Source organism: Mustela lutreola, chromosome 7, assembly GCF_030435805.1.
Source record: "Mustela lutreola isolate mMusLut2 chromosome 7, mMusLut2.pri, whole genome shotgun sequence".
NCBI classification, from domain to species: Eukaryota; Metazoa; Chordata; class Mammalia; order Carnivora; family Mustelidae; genus Mustela; species Mustela lutreola.
In genome coordinates, this window is record NC_081296.1 from 37,447,337 (window position 1) to 37,469,746 (window position 22,410).

The 22,410-nt window shown below is 55.0% G+C and overlaps 1 protein-coding gene across 5 annotated transcripts in view; it reads right to left on the reverse strand.

Moving 5' to 3' along the window:
* Positions 1 to 1,077: 1,077 nt before the first annotated feature.
* PML (PML nuclear body scaffold) overlaps positions 1,078 to 22,410 on the reverse strand; it is a 40,950-nt gene continuing 19,617 nt past the window's right edge. Inside the window, exons 3-9 of one of the 5 annotated variants that reach the window (XM_059180418.1) lie at positions 21,614 to 22,194; positions 20,025 to 20,095; positions 14,724 to 14,858; positions 14,072 to 14,330; positions 12,921 to 12,973; positions 4,894 to 5,044; positions 1,078 to 3,822 (exon numbers count right to left, since the gene is read on the reverse strand). In XM_059180418.1, the coding sequence (XP_059036401.1) occupies positions 3,035 to 3,822; positions 4,894 to 5,044; positions 12,921 to 12,973; positions 14,072 to 14,330; positions 14,724 to 14,858; positions 20,025 to 20,095; positions 21,614 to 22,194 (2,038 nt within the window). In that variant the 3' untranslated portion in view covers positions 1,078 to 3,034. Of the gene's footprint in view, positions 3,823 to 4,893; positions 5,045 to 11,073; positions 12,278 to 12,920; positions 12,974 to 14,071; positions 14,331 to 14,723; positions 14,859 to 20,024; positions 20,096 to 21,613; positions 22,195 to 22,410 lie in introns of those variants that run through there. The other 4 variants (XM_059180421.1, XM_059180422.1, XM_059180419.1 and 1 more) reach the window with 4 other exon arrangements.

Below are 22,410 nucleotides of genomic sequence, written 5' to 3' on the forward strand. Positions count from 1 at the left end.
TGGACTCCCACAATTGTCTGCTCTGCTACAGATCTTGCTTTTTATTCCCCGATGCCAAGCCCATGTATATTTCTTGCCAAAAGCTAAGATCTATTAATTTCTCGTAACTTATGAAGAAATAAAATTGTCATCTTGGTTGTTTGTGAAATAAGATCCTATATTTGTGTGGTTCTTCACATATTAAAAACCTATTTCCACATTATTTCTTTGGTTCATGCAAGAGCCTGTGAGGGAAAAATGATCGATGTGATCCCATTTGACAGAGTCAGAGCCTGTGCATCAGTGAACACCAGACCAGTCAGAGGCTGTATTGTGAGGACTGAAACTCAGTTCCCTGACTTTGAGCCCAGCAAGTTCATGGTTAGCTGACATGGGTGAATCTGAGATAGCATTCTGAGGCACAGAGGACACATTTGGATTTGGCTCTTAGAGACGAAAACTCACCTGAAGAATTTGGGTATCTGCGGCATGTAGGTGGAGTTGGGGTGGTGGCTCCAATCCAGCGACATCACTGGGGTGCTCACTCAGGCCAGGCGAGGGCCACTTCCCCCACACTGCCTGTGCCGTGGAAATTGCCAGGCATACTAACGTGGATTCCATCGGTGACACCCTGGACAGCGGCACATTAATTACAGTTAATTACACATGGCTAATGTCCTGGGCTCCCCTCCCCCTTGCTGGGGGTTTTTACTGTCTCTGACTCTGGGGACACACACAGAGATGCAAGATTACCCAGCACGGGGCAGAGGTGAGGTTCTTAGGGACATCCCTCTCTGGCTCCAGACGCCCTCTAGGGGGTGATTCTTGAAACTAGTGCTTCTTTCCCTCCATGTGGCTCTCCTTTGGGGAGATGATCCTTGACAGGCCCACCCTGGGTCTCCCCCTTTGGAACGGGGGAATTCACATCTGTGAGGCTCTCAGCACTGAACAACTAGGGGCTCTCAGCTCTGCTGAGTCCTGAAAGGATGCGACAAAGGGCAGCTCTCCTATGTCCAGGAGTGTACCCTCTTCCCCAGGCAAGAGGCTGCTTGGTGGCTCCTGGGGTGGGCTGAGCAGCACTGGATTGGAGCATCAGACTTCGAACATTCACATCTTTTATTAGAGACTGTGTAAATGGAGAGAGGGCAGAACAGCCCTTTGTTATAAAACTTGTGGTCAAGAACTCTGCAGGTAGCAAGCACGGTAAGGGCTGAAAGCCAGTGGGTGCTGCCCAGGTCAGGGCAAGGTTGAAGGCTGAGGATCTGACCAGTGGCCCAGGTGCTGCCTTGCAGGTGCCAAGATGGTCACCACAGCCAGGCTATGGCCCCACCAACCCGCTCCCATAGGAGCTTCTGGGCCAGCACTTGCTTAGAACGCGAATCCTAGTTTATTTATTTATTTATAAAGGTTTTATTTATTTATTTGACAGAGATCACAAGTAGGCAGAGAGGCAGGCAGAGAGAGAGAGGGAAGCAGGCTCCCTGCTGAGCAGAGAGCCCAATGCGGGACTCGATCCCAGGACCCTGAGATCATGACCTGAGCCAAAGGCAGCAGCTTAACCCACTGAGCCACCCAGGTGCCCCCGAATCCTAGTTTAAATGCATCAGAGCTCACTGGTCGACCGGCATTCCCACTGTGGTAGCCAGTTCCCATGCAATCCCTCGGGGCATCTCCAGGGCACCTGCTGGATGGGGGCTGAGCTGTGGGCACACAGACCTCATCCCTGTGAAAGCTCAGGCAATGGATGTTGGAGGCCTGGGCTGTGTCCCAGTGGCAGGAGCCAAGGAAGAGGGGAGAGGGGAGCAGTGCGGGGGCAGTGGTTCTGCTGATCAGAGGGCAGGCCCTGACCTGTCTGTGTTCTGCTCCTGACCTCTGATGTGACCACAGGCTGGGGGCCTTGGCTTAGGACTGAGAGCTAGGGTTTAAGTTGAGAACCGTCCTGCCCACTGTCTTTGTGGCTGCAGTCCTTGTCTAAAATCCCAGAATGGCAGAGCTGGATGGGAGCCTATTTAGCAGGTGGGGGGATGCTGGAGCGCAGAATGGGGTCTTTTCCTAGGTCACCCTCCATTTGCCCAGTCAGGACCAGGACTGGTTCTGCCATTCCAGCCTGCTGCGTGTTCGGGGAGCAGTCTATCAGAGCACTGGTTCTAAGTATTAGCAGGCTTCAGAATCATCTGGAAGACATGCTAAGGCAGCCCGCAGGGCCCACCTCAGAGAGGCTGATTCCAGAGGTCTGGGCTAGAGGCTCTCAGGGGACGCCAACGCTGTGCGCCCCTATGTAGCAGGCAGCGCTGGGTTAGAGGACAGTCATTGGTGGGGCTGAGGTGGGCAGTGCAGAGAAAGTGAAAGCCATGCTGAGCAGGGCTGGTGGCTGGAGGACGGAAGAGTGTGACTGTGAGGAGGTAGGTCTGCGTGGCTAGAAGGAACACGGCAAGCTTGGAAGAGGGACAGGCGTGGGACAGAAGCTTCTGTCTCTGCAGACAAGAGGGGTGAAAATGCATTTGTGTCCCCAAAGAAGTGACCAGAGAGCGGCCTTCAGATGGGCAAAGGGTGGGAGAACCCAAACTCATGACAGCGGCTTGGTTTAAAAGGCACTTGGGTACCAGTGGGGTGTTCTGGGCAGTATCTATGGGGCCTGTCAGTGGGCCCACTAGGGCAGTGAGCAGGGGTCAGGGAGGGGCTGCAGGGACACTCACAGAAGTAGAAGGTTGGGTGGCTGGGGGCTACTCAGCCCAGAGGCTGGGCCTTCTTTACTCCCTGGTTTTGGCTCCTGGAGAAGAGGGGCCAGGTCTCAAGGGAACCAACCCACGGTGCTCCCAAGGCCTGAAAGGGGATCTGGTGCCCCCCAGGGGGTTAGGACTTGGGACTTGCTTGGATTTGGAACCTTCTCTGTGGGGTTTTTAGAGAAGGGTAGTTTGGTCCCAGAGAACTGATTTCGGAGCAAAGGACAGCTGGGTGCTGGGGAAGAAGGGCAGTGGGGCAGGGGGAAGGGGGCTGGCTCAGGAACCCCATGACCTTCTAACTCCAGAGATCCTGAGCCAGTCTGGGCCTCCTCTCAGCTCTGCTGGCACACCCGCCCCGCCAAGCTGCGGCCAGCAACAGGGGCGGTGAGGCCTTCTGCCGGTGCCGGGCTGGGCTCCTTGGACAGGTTTCTGAAGTAGGTGCCCAGGGCCTGCAGGGGGCTGATGGCCTGGATGGGGGGTGACGAGGCAGCAGACGGGCTCAGGTAGCAGCTGTACCGGCGCAGTCCCCACTGGGGGTCACGGCGGTGCGCGGCCAGCAGCTCAGTGAAGCTCACGTTGTGCAGGGCCAGGAGGCGGGCCTGGGCGCGTGACAGGGCGGCCGCCTGCACCAGCGGCTGCAGGGACGTGAAGCACTGCAGGCTGCTGAAGCAGTAGACGTGCTGGGCTAGCTGGGGGCTTGGGAAGATGTCCAGGAGCCGGAACAGGTCCCGCAGGGCCAGCACGGCGGCCAGGGCGCTGCGCTCGCTCATGCTTCTTGCCAGGTAGGTCTCGGCCAGGCTCTTGAGCTTGAAGCTGCTGGCCCCGGGCACCAGCTCCCGGAGGAGGGGCCGTGCAGCCAGGAAACCCGAGATGACCTGCTCAAACTCCCATAGCTTGTTCATGTCCTCCAGGACCCGGAAGAGGTTGGGGAGGCCGGGTCCCCACAGCTTGTAGCAGGCCAGGATGGGGCGGTGCAGGGAGCCCAGAAAACCAAGGAAGTGCTGCAGCCCCACCTCCAGGGAGACAGCCTTGGAGTTGGTGCAGAAGAAGGCCTCGGGCCGGATGAGCACGCGGAACTCACTCTCCCGGTTCACTGCTGCCAGCTGGCTAATCTTCTGGGCTGGGCAGGAGAGAAGGGCAAGGTGAGGCCCCTGAGGCATGGGGGACACAGGGCGGGAGCTGGGGGGGCTGCTGTCCCGCTGCACAGAGACCCCACCGTGGGACCTGCTGGTGGGAACCAGACATCAGCCTCTGAACGGCTCTGCCCTGGCTCTCATGGGGACAAGGGTCAGAAGGGGAGGGCTGGCTGCTCTCCAAATACCCCCCCGCGCACCTGCTGGGAGTCCAGCAGTCCCCTGCCCCTGCCACCTGCCCCAGACATTGCCAAACAGTTTAGATCCAGGTCCCTCCTGCCTGCCTTCGGTTACCCTCACCCACCAACATCAGGGCCTCTCTTTGCCTCCACTGTATCCTCCGCTCCCTGCCCCAGCCTCCAATCCCATCAGTCACTGAGCCAAGACTCCTGGCCAGTCACAGCCCCGGCACACACGGCCCACTGGCCCAATCTACTCCATTCAGAGCTGCCCTGTGAGGTCTGCCAATGACTTCCCTCTCCTAGGGCAATACACTACTTCTGCCTGGCTAGGCTGGCCCCACGCTGGGGCTGTGCCTCAGGGCGGGCTGGGCCCCGTGGGGTCAGTGAAGGGCACTGCAGGGAAGCACCGTGGGGAGCTGATGGGCTTCTGGGAGAAGGGATCCTCTTTCCCTGTGGTCTTGGCTGTCAGCCTCCGGGTGCGGCCCACCTGTGGACGGGGCTCTGTACTCAGAATTCTGCAGCCATGGCCTAAGGCCTTGCTTGGATTGCTGGCCTCATCATGGTACTTCCCACATCGCGTTGTTTCTGTTTAGAGGGGCATTGCCAGGGTTCTCTAAGAGAAGCGCTGGTCAAAGAGTTCATGGAGGCACATGCCTCAGGCTTTCAGGCGCTGGTCGAGACAGAGGTCTTTATTCCATCAACCAAGTGGGACAGCCAGAGTCCCAGGGAAATGCAGCGCCCTGCCTGCTCTCAGGCCGCGGTCACTGGCCAGAGCTCTGGGCTCTCCCGGGCCCAGGACATAGCTCTGCCTGCACTTATCTGGGGGACTTGGAGACTAAGCTAGAAAAGGGTGCGAGGGGCCAATGGAGAACCCACTTTCACTGTCAATCTTGAGGTCAAAGAAAACCAGGGGCCTGTCTTCTGCTTGGGGGTCGGCGAGGCTCTCGTTCAGGACCCTGAGGGAGCTGGGGCCCTCCAGCTGGAGGTCACTGGACCTGCTGCTGCTGTCATCCAGCTCTCGGGAAGACTGCAACACAGAAAAACCAATAGGTTAGGGGGCCGGAGGGTGATGGCGCATGTTGGGAGCATGAGCACGTGCCCGTGAGCAAGTGTGTATGTGTGCATGCATGTGTGCGTGGGTGCGCGTAGCGTGAGTGTGGGGACACGAGCTAGCTGGTATGGCTGGGGGCATCTGCACGCACATGGGAACAGCAGGATATTGGGAAGGGGAAGGCACGTGTCTGAGTGTGTGTGCAGGGGGACATGTACACATGAACAGATGCATGTGTGTGTGCGTGCGTGTGAGGGCCACAGGTGAACCATGCAGTAGTGAGTAGGAGTGAGAGGTTGAGATCACACAGGCGAGTGTGTGTGTGTGCATGTGTATGTGTGAAAGCACGAGTATGGGAAGAAATGTAAATGTCAAATGTGTGCATCACATGTGAATTTGTGAACCAGTGTTGACAAGTGTGTGGGCACGTGAGCATATGTGAGTGAGTGTGCCCATGGGTGCGTGGTGCTGAGCACTGAAGCTCAGGGAAGGGACTGCTGCTGTGGTGGTTGGGGCTGGAGGGGTCTGTTGCTCCCTTCTCTCTGAACACTCAGAAGAAACACCATGAACTTGGGACGGGAGGAAGGAGGCTCATCTCAAACCTCAAAAGTTTCTCTGGAAGGAGCCAGGAGCCTGGCTCTCATCCCCATGGCCAGCCTGGGCCCTAGTGTCCTGCACAAAGTGGGAGAGGAGGGCTGCTCAGCCTCAGGAATGACACGTAGAGCCGGGAAGCGAGAGCCATGGAGAGAGAAGTCTCAGGGCCTGAAGGCCCTTTGTCATTTGGTATCCAGGAGCCAGCTGCTCCGGGAAGCCTCAGGCCCAGGGCTCCTCTAGCCTGAGCACCCAAGGCCCTATTCTCTCCAGCACCCAGGCCAACAAGGTTTGAAAGGCCTCGGGTGGGAGAAGGGCTCCAAGTCTGTGGGGCTCCCAAGGGGCTGCGGCTGGAGGGTGGGAGAGCCTCTCCCTAAAGTGGACAGCTCATCGTCTGCTGGCTGCCTCACCCAGAAGGTGTCTTGGGTGGCCTGCTCAGAACTTCCTGGGAATGCCACCTGGGGCTGTTAGCCAGAGCCCAGGAGGAAAGGACACGGCCGATGCCAGGTGTCACAGGGCTGGGGTACTACTGGGACAGAGTCTAGAGCAGACCTCAGGTCTGTCCTACTTCTGGACCACCTCTGGCAGGGTGATGATACTGGCCTCCTCTGGGGCTACCTGAAGCCTCCAAGAACAAACTCTGGCTTCTGGCTAATGCCCCTGGCTTGGGAGCGAATAAGCATGGGTTTAGGCCCTCTTCCTCTCCAGGTGAAACATTTTAACAAAACTTCAGCCAAGAGCAAAGTCATTACTAAACACAGGTAGGATGTGTGGGATTTTCCTAGGAGTGCCTGATTTCTTACTCCTTTTGCTTTTCATAGCCCTAACCCCAGGCTCACCAACTTCCTCCCGGGTCACTGATTGAAAGAGACATTTACTATGTATCCATCTAAAGCTGGGCTTGCTTACAGAAGCCTGGCAGTGAGGGGATTCTACACATAAGATCCTGATTAAAGTCTTCGTCAAACGCCTGGCACATCCATATCCCTGATTCCACCATGCAGCAAAGGTTTCTTTTGCATGCCTTGCCTCGCCTCTCAGTCTTCTGACTCCTGATCCCAGCTCCCTTTCCTCCCCATAAGGAGCCCTCTATAGAGGGCTCCTCCTCCAAGTTGCTGGCTGGTAAGCCAGAGACGCCGCCTTCCTCCCCCGAGGGAAAAATCCAGGTGTTTTTTTAATCTTCAGCCTTGCAGACCTTGCTCTTGCCCTTGGGCTGGTGGAAAGAGCTGGACTCCTCTTGCTGTGTCCTCCCCAGAGCTGAAGAGCTGTCTCTTTTCCTGAGTCCTCTCTGTCACCCACCGACATGGCACACCGAGCTTTCTCTTCTTCCTTCCTCTTATTGCTCCCAACATAATTGCAAAAGGCCACGCAGTGGCCCGGAGTGCCTCCACCTGTCTCCTTCTTTCTGGAATGACTTCTCAGGCCTTAGGGCCATAGTCATCTTTTCGGATAATCCTCTTCTAAGATTTGAGCTCCCCTGGAGAGCAGGAGAGCTGTCTTTGGGCTAAATCCAACTTCATACCAGACTTATTTATGATGGCCATCAGAATCTCATTCTTAAGGCCTCTCATTGTCCTGGGGTCATTTTTTCTCTTACAGTGGTGCAACATCTTTCGTCTGGCTCCCTTAAAGAAGGGACGCTCCCCTTCTGCTGAGCCGGTCAACGGCGAGAAGCCTGGAACTTCCAGCCCGGCCTCTTCTTCAAGTTCTTCCTCACCCTTGGGGACTCTTGCCAAGTGCAGCTGGGACACAGAAATGACCTCGCCAGAATGCCTTCTACTGAACTCCAGCCGGCCCATCCACTCAAGCCCTCTCCCTGCCTTAAATCCCAGCAACGTGGCCAGGAGGTACTGGTGCGCTTGCAAAAGGTGTTTCTAGAAACCCAGGTTTAACAAAAGGACAATCAGCACGAGAGGCTCTGGTGTAGACGTCCTCCTGCCCCCCTCCTGCTCACTAGGGGAGCACCACTGCTGGGCTTCCGTCCACAGTCCGGGTAACCGAGTTGTGCGGGTGGGGAGCATAGAGGGATAGTAGCAGAGAGCCGGACACAAGCCAAGAAGAGGCTTTTTGTTGGAAAAGGCTTGAGATCTGCTGGGAAGGGAAAAGGAATGGTGGAATGGGAAACGGAGCAGGGACGATGAGCGCTCACGTGCACAGCCTGGAAAGAGAGAAGGAAGAAGCTCCAAGGAACTAGCAAGTGGGCAAGAGGGGAGCCGAAGAAAAGAGGAAGAGTGCTTGAAGATGCGCTGCTGGGCCGGGAATCAAAGCCCCTTTGATACTGCTTGCAGTGCAAGGACACACTAGGTTTTATTTCTTCATTACACTCGGTTAATGGACTGTTTCTTTGACTGCAGAACGGCGCTCAGACAGATCCACGGGGAGCCCACGAGGTTTTCTCTTACAGTGGTGCAACATCTTTGGAACTAGGAGACACATGCAGTCCGGCTTGTGAGCTACAGTTCACTGGTCTCCAACACAGATCAACTCAGCGTGACAACTGCGTTGCAAATCCACACAGCGGGCCTCCTGGCTGCACCAAGCATACTCGCAGGAAATGCAGCTTGATATTTTCATCACTTTCCACCAGTGTAGGAGGTTTCTCTGGGGAAGACCCCGCGTCCCCCTCTCCCCTGCTGCATCGTATCCCAGGATGTACGGGTCACCTCAGTTCAAGGCTAACACATACGTGAATCACAGATGTGCGATCGAATCCCCAGTTCTGGGGTTCTCCCCTTTCTGGCCGTGCATTAGCGATCTCAACAACTCCAGGTGCCCGGTTTGCACCCTAGACCAGTTCAATTACAGTCCATGGGGGTGGGACCCAGGAATCTTGTCATTGGTAACAGCCGCCGCCACCCCCCCGCCCCGCCCCCCATTCCCGGCCCAAAGACTCCAGTGTGCACCCAGGGCTCAGAACTACTGTCCTCCTGACTCACTCCACGCCGGGTCAGCAGCCACTCCAACAGGAGCCAGACTCTTAGCATCCGGCCACCTGAGGTTGTCTAGACTGTACCTGCCATTCATTCTTATCAAGAGTCTCCAAGCTCCTGAGGAACCTTCTCAGCACCCAAGCTTCAGCGACAGGTGAGATCAGTTTGGCAAGACTTGTGTATTGCTCTCTCATGCAGACACAAAGCCCCAGCTCTTGCAAAGTGTGGAAGCCCCAAAATATCTCCCACGTAGCTGTGGGCTGGGTCATCCTGTCCGCTAGCCTGTGGCCCCTGCTGCCCTCCCACTCCATCCCCACGGATCGTCTGTCCCCTCGAGGCCTCCCTTCTACTGCTGGGCACCACTGCCACGTCGGTCACGGACCACCCCCTCCTGCTTCCACTTGGTCCTGCTCCTGCTGGACACTGGGGCCAGTCACCTGTCAAAAGAGTGGGTGAGAGCATTCTATTTTTTCCTGCCTCGGACCCGAACCTGGGGATCACGGCAGAAGCACTGTGAACCCCCCCTTGTGTTCAGTCGTCTGCCTTCAGGCCTGGCCTGGCCTCTCCACTGCCTCTTCTAGCTCCCAGATGGCTCTTTTCGCACAAGCAGTATATCCCTGAGCTTTGCCCGCCCAGCTGGGCCTGCATCGAAGTCCCCAGGCATGTCCCACTAGCTTCCAGCAACTAACACAGCGGCAGCCTGCAGTGGGCGCCCTTAGGCACCTCGTACGCTTGGAAATGTGCTGTCCTTGTAGGCCAACTTTCCCACGTGGCAGATGGGATGAAGGCCATAGAGCAGGAGTTCGGGAGGTATTCAGGAGCCTGGAGCACCTGGTGAAGGATGCCCTGTTCCCAACCAACTTGCTGTGGATACACTAGGAGCACCAGGGACGGGAAGGGGGCACATGAGGTAGGTGAGCCATGCACGAAGGGGGCCTCATTGGTTTTCTTTTTAAATATATGTTTTATAAAGTTTGGGACTCGTGATGGTCAATTTAGAAAACAGCATTGTCTAGGGACACCTCGGTGAAGTATTTGCCTTCAGCTCAGGTCATGATCCCAGGATCCTGGGATCGAGTCCCACATCAGGTTCCTTGCTCAGCTGGGGGTCTGCTTCTCTCTCTCTCCCTCTATCTGCTGCTCCCCCTGCTTGTGTTTTCTAACAAATAAAATCTTAAAAAAAGAACAAAAAAAACACACACATGCCATCCGAAGAATACCAACACAGAAGCAGTGGTCCTCGGGCTCTCCCCTGACTCCACAGCTGGTCTTCAAAAGTGAGTGGCTGCTTCTAATTATTTTAACTCTTCATGACCTAAAATGAGCCTCCCCTTCCTTTCTTGAATAACTGCAGACATCAGCTAGCGCTTCCCTGCAGACAGCTGAGGCTGGACTGACGCCTGCCCAAGACTGCTGGTTTCAATGCCTGCATCCAACTCTCGCGAAGTCTGGCGAGCACTGGCATTGCCGTCCTTTCTCAGAGTTTCCTTCCCAGGCTTCTACCTCTGCCCTGGGTCTGTTCTGTTTTGGCGGGGGGGGGGGGGTCGTGGTGGTTCCAGGATAGAAAGAAGTGCCCAGGGTTCAGAGGAACGTAGACTATGGAAAGGTTAAGACTGAAAAACTGACGGGCGCTGAGGAACGATCGAGAGGGGCCTCCGCTCATGTAGCCAGGCTGGCAGTGTAGTGGGCTGAGAGAAGCACACAGACAAGTGTGGCGGCTCTATGGGGGCAACCAGCACAGACAGTGCAGGGCCACGGGCTATCTGTCCTAGTCTGGCAGCGAGGGTGCCCGGCTTCAGCAGCCGCGGGCATGGCTGAGACCACAGGAAAGGACACACTAGGAAGAGAAGAGGGGTTGTCACTGGAAGAACAACATGGAAAAGAACAGAGGCCTGAGAGGAAGGAGGACAAAGAGCAGCCACCAGAGCTGTGGAAACCGGGGTGGGGAGGGCAGGGGTTCCCGAAGTACCTGAGGGCTCAAGAGACAGGATGCTGTGGTCGGAGTCCCTGTGGGCCAGCTCTCAGTACGGTGAGGTGCAGGGGGTGGCCATGGGGCTGAGGGCTGCAGTGGGTGGGGTGAAGACCCCAGAGAGGCCGGGGTGCTGGCTGTTGGAAGTCACCCAGAAAGAAGGCTGGCCCTGGCTCAAGAGAGGACCCCTGGGAGGCAAGGGCTGGCAGCTTCCCTATGTGGGGGGAGGCAGGAGGAGGTGTGAAATGATCTGGGGAAAGGGGCGTTCCCCCCTCAAGACCTGGAACCTCAAGGCACAGAGGACCTTTCCAGATGGTGGGACCAACACAGCCCAGGGGGCACAGAAGGTGTTGACCCACCACCCTGAAGCTCACAGGCAGTGGGAGAAGGGGGGGGGACGTGGCCACCCCACCAAAGAACCAGTTGCAGTGCCAGGAAGACATAAAGTCATCGGCAAGAGAAGAGCTAAGTCCCCCGGGGAATGTGATGGTCATGGAAGAAGGGTTTGCAAGGGCAATATTTCAACACATTATTTATTGAGCAGCTGTATCTGCCAGGTCTTGGGATCGACGCAGTCCCTGCCCTCATGGGTTCAGGTCCCGGCAGAGGCCCCGTGGAAAGCCTTGGGGTGGTGCCATGGACAGTGGGAGGTGCAAAGGGCGACAGATGCTTCCTAGTTTTGGGAAAAGAGGCGCGGGAATGGGAGGAGCGGTGACCCAAATCTCAGTTGTGCCCTTTCCGGGGAAGAGGGCTTACGTCTCCCTGCTGAGTCCATGCAGCCTTTCCTTCCTGGGTCTGCTCCCTGACTACAATACACAGGATGCCTGCAGTGCACAGGGCCTTGGGTGCATGGGCCGGGGCAGGCTGCAGGGTGGAACGGGGGCTGCTGAGTGGCTACACAGTGCCGGGAGTGACTGCATGGTGGCCAGCAGCTATAGAGGACGGAGGTGCTCGGGGCTCTCAGAGGCCTGTCTGAGGGGGGCCGGGCTGGCTCAGGAGCCTCTCCAGAGGGCAAAGGAGTGGGAATGCAATGGCAGAGACCTCCGGTGGAACCCGGGCTACAGGGTTCTGCAGAGGGCTGTGTCAGAATCCCTGGGGGAGATTCCTGCCCTAAGAGTCTGGGGGACTCTGCCTCCCTCCATTCTCCCCGCTGACAGAGGTGTCCAGCTGGGCAGCCACAGAGGAGAGAGGAAGGGCAAAAAAGTTATTGAGCCACTGGGCGACAGGGGAGCCCCGGAGGGAGCAGCCGACAGAGCGCACTGCTCCTCGAGCCCGGCGGCGGTTGCGCTGGCCCATGGCCCTCTGGAGACGGCAGGGACCCTCCTGGGCACTGGCAGGATGGCTGGGAGGCCCTGTGGTGGCAGGGGTGGTGGCCTGGACCTCAGGGGGAGGATAAGTCCACCCGGGTTTATAGTACACTTTGAGGGGCAAGTGGAAGATACGATGAAGACGGCTGGTTCTTTGTGCTCTACGTGGCAGGAAGCTGGTCCCACGGCGGTGGCAGATGGCGGCGTTCTCCTGGTGACTAGCAAGCTGATGGGGAAACTCGGCCTCAGAGACTGCAGCTTGTTCGGCGGGACGGTGGGAAGACCAAGCTGGGGGGCGGCATGCACCCAGTGGCAGACGGGAGGCCCGGTAGAGGCGGTAAGCTCCTTGTGCCCTTGGCAAGGGGTGGGCTGGCGAGGAATGCGGTACAGCAGTCTCCGTGGGCTCCGTGCACTTTCCAATACAGAACCTCAGACTGAGGGCTGGAAGGGACCTCAGGGGCCACCCAGTCCAGCCTTTCACTCTGTTCACATCCCCTCTGCCCCAGCCTCCATTAACCAACCTCCAGGAACGGAACAGTCGCAACCCACAAAGGTACATGTTCCAACGGGGGACGGCTTTAACGTTTTTGCTTATGGAGTGCAAACTCGCCTATTTGGGTCCCACACGGTGCTCCCCACGCCCTCATGGCCCTGCACTGACCCTCACTGGCTGTGGGTTAACTGGGGTATGAGCTCTTGGCCACCCTCCTCGTTGAGGACTTAGAGGTTAGAGAACACAGAAGGAAGCTCCAGACAAAGGCATTAGCTAGTCCAGAAGCGAGACAGGGTTCTGGAAGGAAGCACACTAGCAGCATCTCAGAGGACGGATGGTCAGTGAGGGCTCCTGCCCCCGTAGGGAGGGAAGGAGGAATGGGGTGGTCCAGGACCGCAGCTGGCATCTGGAGTCTGTCCTCAGGACAGCTCAGGACTCACTGCCTCGCTGGAGGACTCCTCAAGCGCAGGGCAAGTCTGAGAGTCACCTGCTGTGGCTGCGTCCCCTGGGACATGGAATAGGGGGAGTCAGGAGTCCAGGGCCGAACTTCTGGACCACTCACCGAGTTTTCAGCATCTGAGTCTTCCGAGCTGCTGATCACCACGACTCGTTCCTCTGAAACCGGGTAGAGGGAACAGTGTTAAGGCCCTGCCAGAAGGCCCAGTGGGGGGGGCCCAGGTGTGCTCCATGGGACTCCCTATAGACCAGTGGATGAGGTAGGCCATGTGTGCCCTGCGAGGGGGTGGATGGAACATCCACCGAGCATGCTGGTATGGATGTATTCACTTAAAAGGGCTTTCTGTCACTGCCCACTGTGCCCTGTAAGCACTTAACTCAGTTGTCGGCCCTGAATTCGGAATCTGCTCCCTGTACAGGCTGCTTGGCAAACAGCCCCTGGTTTAGAACCTCCTGCCATCCTAAAGAAACACATTGGTTTGTTCCAAGCCTCAGCCTCCTGAGCTGAGGTGTTCAAATTAAAAGATACTTTATTTGGTTAATCAAAATCTTTTGATTACCAATAGCATTGTGAGCAAGGAATGTCAGTCAGGGCTCAGTGTGCAAGCAGAATCAGGGCTCAGTCTGGGACCTAGAATGAAAACAAAGGGGGCCTCTGGGTGAAGCAGATCTCGGAAGAACGGTCTTGACCATTCCAGAATTCCATTAATTAAATTGAGCTCATGCCCGAGGACTCCCTATCTGGCAGCGTCCGTAAGAGACATCCAGGACAAATGAGCTCCTTCATGCAGGTGACCTCTTCAGACAAATTTGGGAAGTGGTAGCTGTGGACTTTCCCCCCCAAGTCTCTCTGGGCCCATGCTACGGTCCAATACACACTTCCTGGGGAGACTCGCTTTGGGTGGGGGCGCAGTGCTGGGCATTGCAAGGGTGTGTTGGGGGAGGGAGCTACAGAGCCCCTTCTGCTCCTCGCACTGGAATCCCAGCAAGTCATGTGGTGAACTGCACCATTCTCACCCCCCATGCAAACCGCACGCTTTCCCTGCCCCACCTGGTGGCAGCTGAGAGCCGGACACACAGGGGATGCAGGGGGTGGGCTGGTGAGGAGTGCAGTACAGCGGTCTCCATGGGCTCCGTGCACCCCGGGCACTGGCACTGAGCTCCCTGGGAGGGGTGAGGATGTAGAAGAAGGTTCCCCTCCCACCCCCGGAGGAGAGCTCGCACGCCACAGCCACTTCTGCCCAGCTATCTCCCTACCTGCCTCACCAGCGTCGCCGGCTGCGTGGTTGTTGTTGGGCAGAAAGCCCTCGCTTCCCACAGTGGGGCCTTCGGAGCTGGAGGGCCCATCCAGGTGGGGCGGCGAGACTGCCTTGGAGGTGCTGGGCCTGGGCTGCTCCGGGGAGCTCCGGGCCAACCGTATCTCCCTCTCCTCCTCAGACTCCATCTTGATGGCCTTTCTGGGGCACTCAGTCTGGCAGGACTTCCTCTTCTGGGGCGGGACTGTGCTGCAGACCTCCTATGCAGTGGGGAGTCAAAGGGCCAGGTTAGCAGCTTTGAGGGGTGCTGGGGGGTGAGGGAGACGCGGACCTGGGAGGCAGGGGCCTGTGGCCCTTCCCCTTGGCTCTCCTGCCATGCAGATCGCGTCTCTCTCCACACAGGATGCCCCCTGGGCCACCAGGCACACTGGCTGGCTGCTGACCACAGACTCTGCCTGCCCTGGAGTGGCTCGTGCTTACAGGGGAGCTTCCTGGCAGCGTGGCCCGGGCGAGGGAGAGAACAGAGTAACAAAGTAGGTGTTGATTAAGGCCTGGATTCTCAACACCGCCCCCCTCCACCCCTGCCACCACCCTGCCTGCCTGATGGGATCTGGGTCTCCAGGGATGGAGGGGGGTGATAGAGAGACCCTTACCTCTCTGCAGGAGTCTTTGATGGAGTAGGCGTGAACCGGCACTGGGTGCACCCCGGGCACCGGCTGGACCAAATTCCTAGTCTGGGTCTCAGCCAGCTCCAAGTCCTGTGTCAGAGCCCTCTGCACCTCCTCTGACTGTGAGGTCCAGAAACAAGAGAGATGTTAATGAGCAGGTGGCAGTGAGCCCTGGGCCAAGAACCTATGCCTGGGGTGACCCAATCCCCAGAGCCCCCTGGGAACCAGGAGTCCTCCTCACGCCCTCCATGACTTCCCCTCTTCCTGACCTTGAGGTGCTGGCATTCAGGGTCACTTCAATTCCTGGCATCCTAAGTCCCCTCCCGAGACTGTAGGGACCAACAATGCCTTAAGGCTTACTCAACAATAGCTCCCCACACAGTGCTTGCTCCTGATGGAAACCACTCCTCTACAGGTGCAAAGTTAGAATGGTGAGGAGACCCTTCCAGGGCACTTCCCTGTGATCTGCACTCTGCCCCTGAGCCTTAACGCCACCTGGGTCAGAACAGCAACTACACACCTTGGCCCCATCACTGAAAACTCAGGGCTCGGTCCCCCTCTACAGAATGGAAATACCAGTAACCTCTGTCACCGGTAACATCTGTCTCATGGGAACATGCAGATGAACTCTGCTGTGCTTGGAGAAGCAGCTGACACTTAGCGTCACCAATGACACTGATGGTAAAGATTGCTTTTAGAGTTAAGCTGTGCTGGGAGCCGTGTGAAGCGCCTCCTACACCCAAGCTGAAAGGAAGGAGGGAAGGGGCAGGTCCTCAAACACAGAATTTCCATATGACCCACCAATGCGACTCCTAGGCAGAGGCCCAAAGGGCGGGAAACAGATGATCCGACGGAAACTTGGCACACGAGAATTCACAGCAGTCAAAAGGTGTCTATCAACCACTGAGTGGATATGCAAACGTGGGACAGCCACTCAGTGGAGCATTATTCAGCCGTAAAAAGGAATGAAGCTCTGTATTTGCAACCGGGATGAACCTTGTACGCTACGTGAAATGAAAAGAAGCCAGCCCCAGTAGAGGACACGTTGTAGGGGTCCATTCAAATGACTATCTGCAAGGGCTGACCGCATAGGGACAGAGAGCAGGTGGGATGCCAGGGAGGAGGTAGGGGAGATGGGGAGCAGCCACAGCAGGGGGACGAGGTCCCCTTTCCGGATAATGGGAATATTTGGGAACTAGGTGGGTGGGGTGGTTGTGTAAGATTGTAAGCATACTAACTGTCCCTAAACTGTACCCCCTAAGATGGCTCAAATGGGGCATTTTCCTCTATAAATTTAACAGAAAAAAAAATTATAGTTAAAAGAAAGAAACAGGGACCATCCTTGATTATTGCCAATCTACAGAGAAGCATCAGAGGCATGAGAGGTGAAGTGACTTGTTTCCCAAAGTCCTGGACCAGGGTTGGAATCTCATGTTTCTGAAAACAGCTGGAGGGGGGTGCTTCCCCGAGCCCAGCTGCACTGGAGAAAGCAGGCGCTGGACTATGGGATGAGGAGGCCAGAGGTATCTTTCCTCACAGGGACAAGCTCCGTCCCTCCGGCGTAGTAGAAGAGAGGTCAGGCCCACCTGCACAGGGGAACCTGTGCTAGGGGCAGGCAGGGGAAGCCCAGCACAATGGGGGTCCCCTGTACTGGGACGAGAACCCCCTAGGAGGGGCTCCTCTCGGTATCAAGCACTTTGATGTGGGATGTGGGCTTCCACATCATTTGCTATAACGGATTGACTTCCTTTTCCCCTCCTTCCCTCCTGGGTTTCCTTTCCTTGACATCTGTACAGAAAGGAAGGAGGGTTGTCTCTCTGGCTCTGAGCGGAGTGGAGCTGAGAGGGAGGGGGGAAAACAGTGGAGCTCCTGGACCTCTAGGAAAGTATACAATCTCTGCCAAGTGCTCCACGCCAGTGGTTTTCAAACTACAGTCTGTGACCCATTAGCAGATCAGGAAAGCAATTCAAGCATGACTCATGTAACAGGTCTAATTTATCCTGCAAAACTTCCATTTCAGCTATAGTTATGCATGTACATATGCTGTAGACTAGATTCAAAATATATTTCTTTACAATGGGTAGTGGTCAAAAATCAAAGCCACCTCACACCCAATTTGGACGGTTATTATTGAAAACTGGGGTTGAGATGTCGAGAAAATGGAGACCACTGTTAGTCGGACCACAGCATGGCATAGCCAACTGTGGAAAATTGCATAGTGACTCCTCAAAACGTTAAAAATAGAATTACCATATGATCCAGCAATTCCACTGCTAGATAAATTTTATGTTATGTGTATTTTATCACCATGAAGAATTTTTTTTTTTTAAAGTTGAAAAGGTCCTTTTGTGTCTGGATTTACACGTCCCTGGTAGGTCAAAGACTATCTTCAAGTGGGCTATGGACTCCCCACAGGTGGGCCTGGGTTCCTCTCTCTGCCTCTGTCCCATTCATGACACCCCCAGTCCCAGGTTCATGAAGCAGGGGACACACAGGAGGGCTCACTAAAGACAAAAAATCATGACGACTGACTTTCAGTTGTTTTATAGCTTTAAAGGGTTTTATTTATTTTTTTTCTTGAAAGTATTTTAACGTCATTATAGAAAGAACCAGTCCTAGTCAAGCCTACTGCTGTTCTTCTCATCGCCTCTGTGTGGGCGCATGACCCCAGTGAAAGTAAACCAACCATTTCAAGAGGGATCAAGGGCTGATGCCGGAAGCCCAGCTCCTGCCTCCTAAGGCAGGGGCTTTGGCCCAAGAGTGGCCTTTCTCTAGGCACAGCTGATGGACCTTTCTCCTGAGACTGCCTCCCAGCCTTGCTGGAGCTGCTCCACTGGTCCCTTGGGCTCACAGTGTGAAACCTGTTCCTCTTCCCCAGCTCCACTGGCCTGTGTGTCCCCTCCTCCAGCCGGCTACCAAAGCAAAAGCAAGATGCTTTGCAAAAAAAGGAGCATTCTTCTCATGCTCCAAGTTCAAACTGCATAGTAGTGGATAGGATGATGAGAGGTAACGTAAAGACAAAGACCTGGCAAAAAGCTGTTAATTAACCAGCGACTGGCACCTGGAAAGATAGCTGAGCTCCGTGGACCCGGGGCACTTCGCACAATTATTCAGTGGATTGTCTGGGGGACATTATTCATCCTAGCATTGTAATACCAAACAACCTAAATATGCGTTGGCAGGAAACTGGCTAAGTGAAGATGCTACATCCATACAACAGGTCACGGTGCACGTGCAAAAAGGCAGCAGGAATCTCCCTACCTACCCATAGTGTAAGAATTCCAGAAGATTCCAGAATACTTCCTTGGGTGAAAAAGCCTGGGCATAACACTCTGAATATAGGGTATTATTCTACCTTTGTCCCAAAAAAGAATGGAAAAACCGATGACCTGTGATCATATTTGCCTGTAATGACAAAAAGAAATTCTGGAAGGATACATAAGAAATAAATAAAGATAGGTATGTGGGCACAAGAAGTGGGAAAATAGGGATGAGGTAGGAGTGAGACATCATGTATCTTTTTCTTTCTTTTTCTAAATCCAGATCATGTATGTGCAGGTTTGGGGCAGCAAGGTGCCACATGTAGTGTAGTATGTGGAGATACAGGTTATGCACCATTACAGTCTTTTTTGCATTGCCTAAATTGTTGCAATGCTGACTAATGGGAGAGCTCAAATGAGGAATGGGGTAAGGAACGATGGTAGGTGAGTATCCTTCCCACCTCAAAACAGTGGTTCTCAACTGAGCCACAGATTATTGTCGCCTGGGGATCAAAAAAATATTTTAGGTCCAATTTATATACAGTGAAATGCAGAAACTCTAAGTATACACATCAATGACATTTTAAAAAACTGGAGTTTTCACTTCCTTATCACTTTCTGCTTTTCCTTCTGACCATGTGATTGAATGACTTATCCAAAAAACAAAATACAATGTCCTTCTTTACTTGTCAAGCTATGTATACGGGGATGCAGTAACCAAAGCAGTTAGGAGTAGGCTTCTAGTCCTACCCCTCGCTTGCCGTATCATGTGGCTCTGAGTTAAGTCACCCTCTCTTTGGGCCTTAACTTCAGCCTGTGCAAAAGAGCTCCCTCATAGCTCCAAAACCCTCAGAGCCTAAATCCTGCCTCTTCCAGGAAGCCTGTCCAGATTGCCTCTGTCTCCTGCAATCCTCTCCCCTAAAGGCCATGTATGGTCAAGCCAGGAAGGCTCACCGCCTGACTGCTACCATCAGAAGATCTGCTTTCCATGGAGGGCTGATCAGTCCAGGCATCCTTGACAGGCAGGCACATACAAACCTGGATGACCATGCCTCTTGGTCTAAGGAGGAACTCTGGAAGCTTAGTCCGAAGAAGACAAGCACCCAAGAGGGCAAGCCAGAGGAGTGCCACTGCAGTTTCACCCTGGCAAGCAATCTAAGAGCAGTCCAGAGATGGGAGTGGCTGCCCCAAGAACTAGTGAGCTCAGGGTGCCTGGGTGGCTCAGTGGGTTAAAGCCTCTGCCTTCGGCTCGGGTTGTGGCCCTGGGGTCCTGGGATCGAGCCCCGCCATCAGGCTCTCTGCTCAGAAGGGAGCCTGCTTCCTCCTCTCTCTCTGCCTGCCTCTCTGCTTACTTGTGATCTCTGTCTGTCAAATAAATAAATAAATAAAATCTTTAAAAAAAAAAAAAAAAGTGAAAGAACTAGTGTGCTTCCTGTTCGTGGAGGTGTGTGTGTGTGTGGAGAGCCACAGGTCAAGGGTGCTGCAGAGGGAATGCCATCATTAGAGGGGGCATGGACATCACCCAATCCTGAGAAATTATGGTCTTGCATCTATGCTGGTCCTGAAATCACACCAGTGAAACCCCAGGTGCTGGGACTGAGGTCTGACTCCAGGCCCTGTTCTCCTCTCCAAGAACCACGTATGGGGAAAGAGGAGGGGAAGGCTCCTACGGTGATTCCAGGAAAAGGCTCACATGTCTGGGATGGGGTACAGAGTAAGGGAGAGGTCATTTACCACATCTGTCAGATCCACCCACCAGTGACCACCTTCTTGACCTCCTGTCCACCCCTTCCCGAACCCATCAAGTGCATTTAGGAGCCCAGAACCAGTCAGTTCGCCATCCCTTCCTATATTCCCTCCCACCAAAAGCTCCAGTCCAGCCACTCACTATTCCTCTTGGGCACTCTCCCTCTTCTACTGCCTGCAGACATAGGGACAACAAGACTTAGTTTCCCTCCTGCCAGAGGGGAACCTGACTACCCTGCTGGACCTTACAGCCTCCCCTTCACATCTCAGTCCATCTCACCAGCTCAATGTCAAGAGAGTCCCTGCGAGGGTTGGCAGCCTCTGGGCTGGCTCGCCGGGGTGGAGTTGCATCTGGAGAACACAGAAAAGGTTACAGGCAGGTTAGGGACATCCCTGGTGAGAGGCATCTTGGATGGGACAGTGACCAAGGAAACATCCCTTCTTGTTTTCCTAGAAACTCTTGCTTCAGGGCCTCTCATAGCACTGGGGGAGCTCCACAGAGGGGCTGTCATTTGGAAGGACAGCTCCCTGACTTCAGGAAGCATGAATCCAGCCGGGGGGGGGGGGCAGTAGAGTACAAACCCCAGGGGCACTCTCTGTCCATCTCCTGGCCACCACCAAGGCAAAGTGTGAACAATCCTAAGGTTATCATTGCTCACTGACTTCCCTGCACACAGTGAGAGCTTCACGATACTCTTGTGATCTACAGCCTGATTTCTATTACATCTAATCTAAATTTTTCACGCTTTAGAAAAGAGCTCCTTGCCCCTCCACTGCCTAGTTACAATACGGAAGACAAGCTGTTTAAATCTGTTGGTGTCACTTCCTGTGTCCAGAGTAACATTCACTGCCTAGGTGGAAAACGCACAAGTCCATGTGCACTCTAGGATTATACTTTTACAAGACCACTTCCCTCAGCTCTAGGGTAGCAGTGACGTATCCCTGATCACTGGCCCTTGCCCGGACGCCTTCAGATTCTGTTGCTACCCACCCCTTTCCTGAAAAGGGCATCCTCACACTAGTTTGTCTAACTAGAGCTCAGAGTTCAGTTAAGAGGGTCTGTCAAAAAGCTTTTAAAGCTTCTTCACCCTGGAGGCCCTTTTGGGCACCCCCTCCCTAGGGTCTCTTGAAAGCCCCCCCTGATGTTACCAGCTCACACAGAGCTGCTACAACTCCAGCATTTGGACCGCAGAGCCGAGCACTACCTTGTTCTCCAGCTATGTGATGTGCTCCCATCTGTGCCCTGGTTGGGCTGGACAGCTCTCGAGTTCAGGAACTGGTCTGCTGTCTACTTCCCAAGTGCCCAATACCAGGCAGGGCACACAAAGGTGGGCAGCTGGTCCAGATGACTGGCCATGCTAGAGGCAAAGTATCTTCTCCACTGAGCCAAGGCATGGTTTTAGGTAAGCATCCGACCACCCCAGGGGGTTTCCTCAGCCCCTTCTGCTCTAACCTCACGTTCCAGTTGACTTCTCTGTTGCTAGATAGAGGGTTTAAGCGAACTTCCTAGAGTGGTTACCCTTTGGGGCTAAAATGCTAGTGGGTCTGGTTCTCTGCTTTGTATTTTCTTAACTTCTCCCAGGGTCACAAGATCACAGCTAATCCAAAGGGTCTTGCAAATTAGTAAAATACGCCCCCTCTGGGAGGCTGCAGACTCCATGTCAGGGCCTACTCTCCTCCTCATCCCGCACTCTAGAATCAACGATGTGAGCAAACCCTAGACTTAATAAAACAAAAACCAAAAAACCCAGTTTCCTTTCCTATCACATGTAAATGACCTTTTCCTGCCCCTCTCCCCCAGGGAGGAAGAGCAAAGCAGAAGCTCTTAAGTGGTAAAGGGGCTGGTCACGTGGTGGCTCGGGTGCTTACCTGTCCCCTGAGTGATGCAGGAGACGAGTTCCTGCAGGCGCACTTTGAATTTGTCGAAGCTGTCGGTGCGCACAGAGGTCTGCAGGTACTGGGGCTCCTCCTGGCGCAGGCGGCCGAGCGCTTCCCGCAGGAAGCCATGAAGGTCCAGCACCTCCTGGTCGGAGGCGTAATGTTTCATCCTCTGCACCAGCGAACCTCCTAAACGGATGCGCTGCAGCACAGCTTCCAGGTGGCCCAGCTGGCCCGCAATCTCCTGGTAGCTGCGCTGGTACTGCGCGCTCACCCCCTCCAGCAGCGCTTTCTCCTGGGCCAGCACGTGCGTCACTAGTTGGCGCACGCGTGTGTGGATCAGCTCCTCGGTGTCTGCGCGCGCGCGGTCCAGCTGGCTGACAGCCGAGCGCATGTGCGCCTGCGCCGCCCCGAAAGCGCGGTCCTGCTCCTGCAGCGCCTGCGCCATGGCGTCCAGCTCCTTCTGCCGCTGCTGGATCTCGATGCTGATATCGCACTTGAGCTCGCTGTGGATGTTATCCAGGAGCGCGCACGAGCAGCACAGTGGCTTGGAGCAGCCCCGGCAGTAGATGCTGCGGATACACAAGGCCGGCTTAGTTTTGGGCTCTCCTGTTCTCCCTTCACCCCCTACCCCTTAAACTTCCGTAATTAAACACCTCTTCAAAAACTACAAAACTCTGAATCACGGTATGTTTCTAGGTTCGTGGTCTTCCCGATTCAGAGAGTGTGAGTGTGTGTGTGTGTGTTGTTGTTTTAAAGATCTTATTTATTGATTTGAGAGAGAGAGA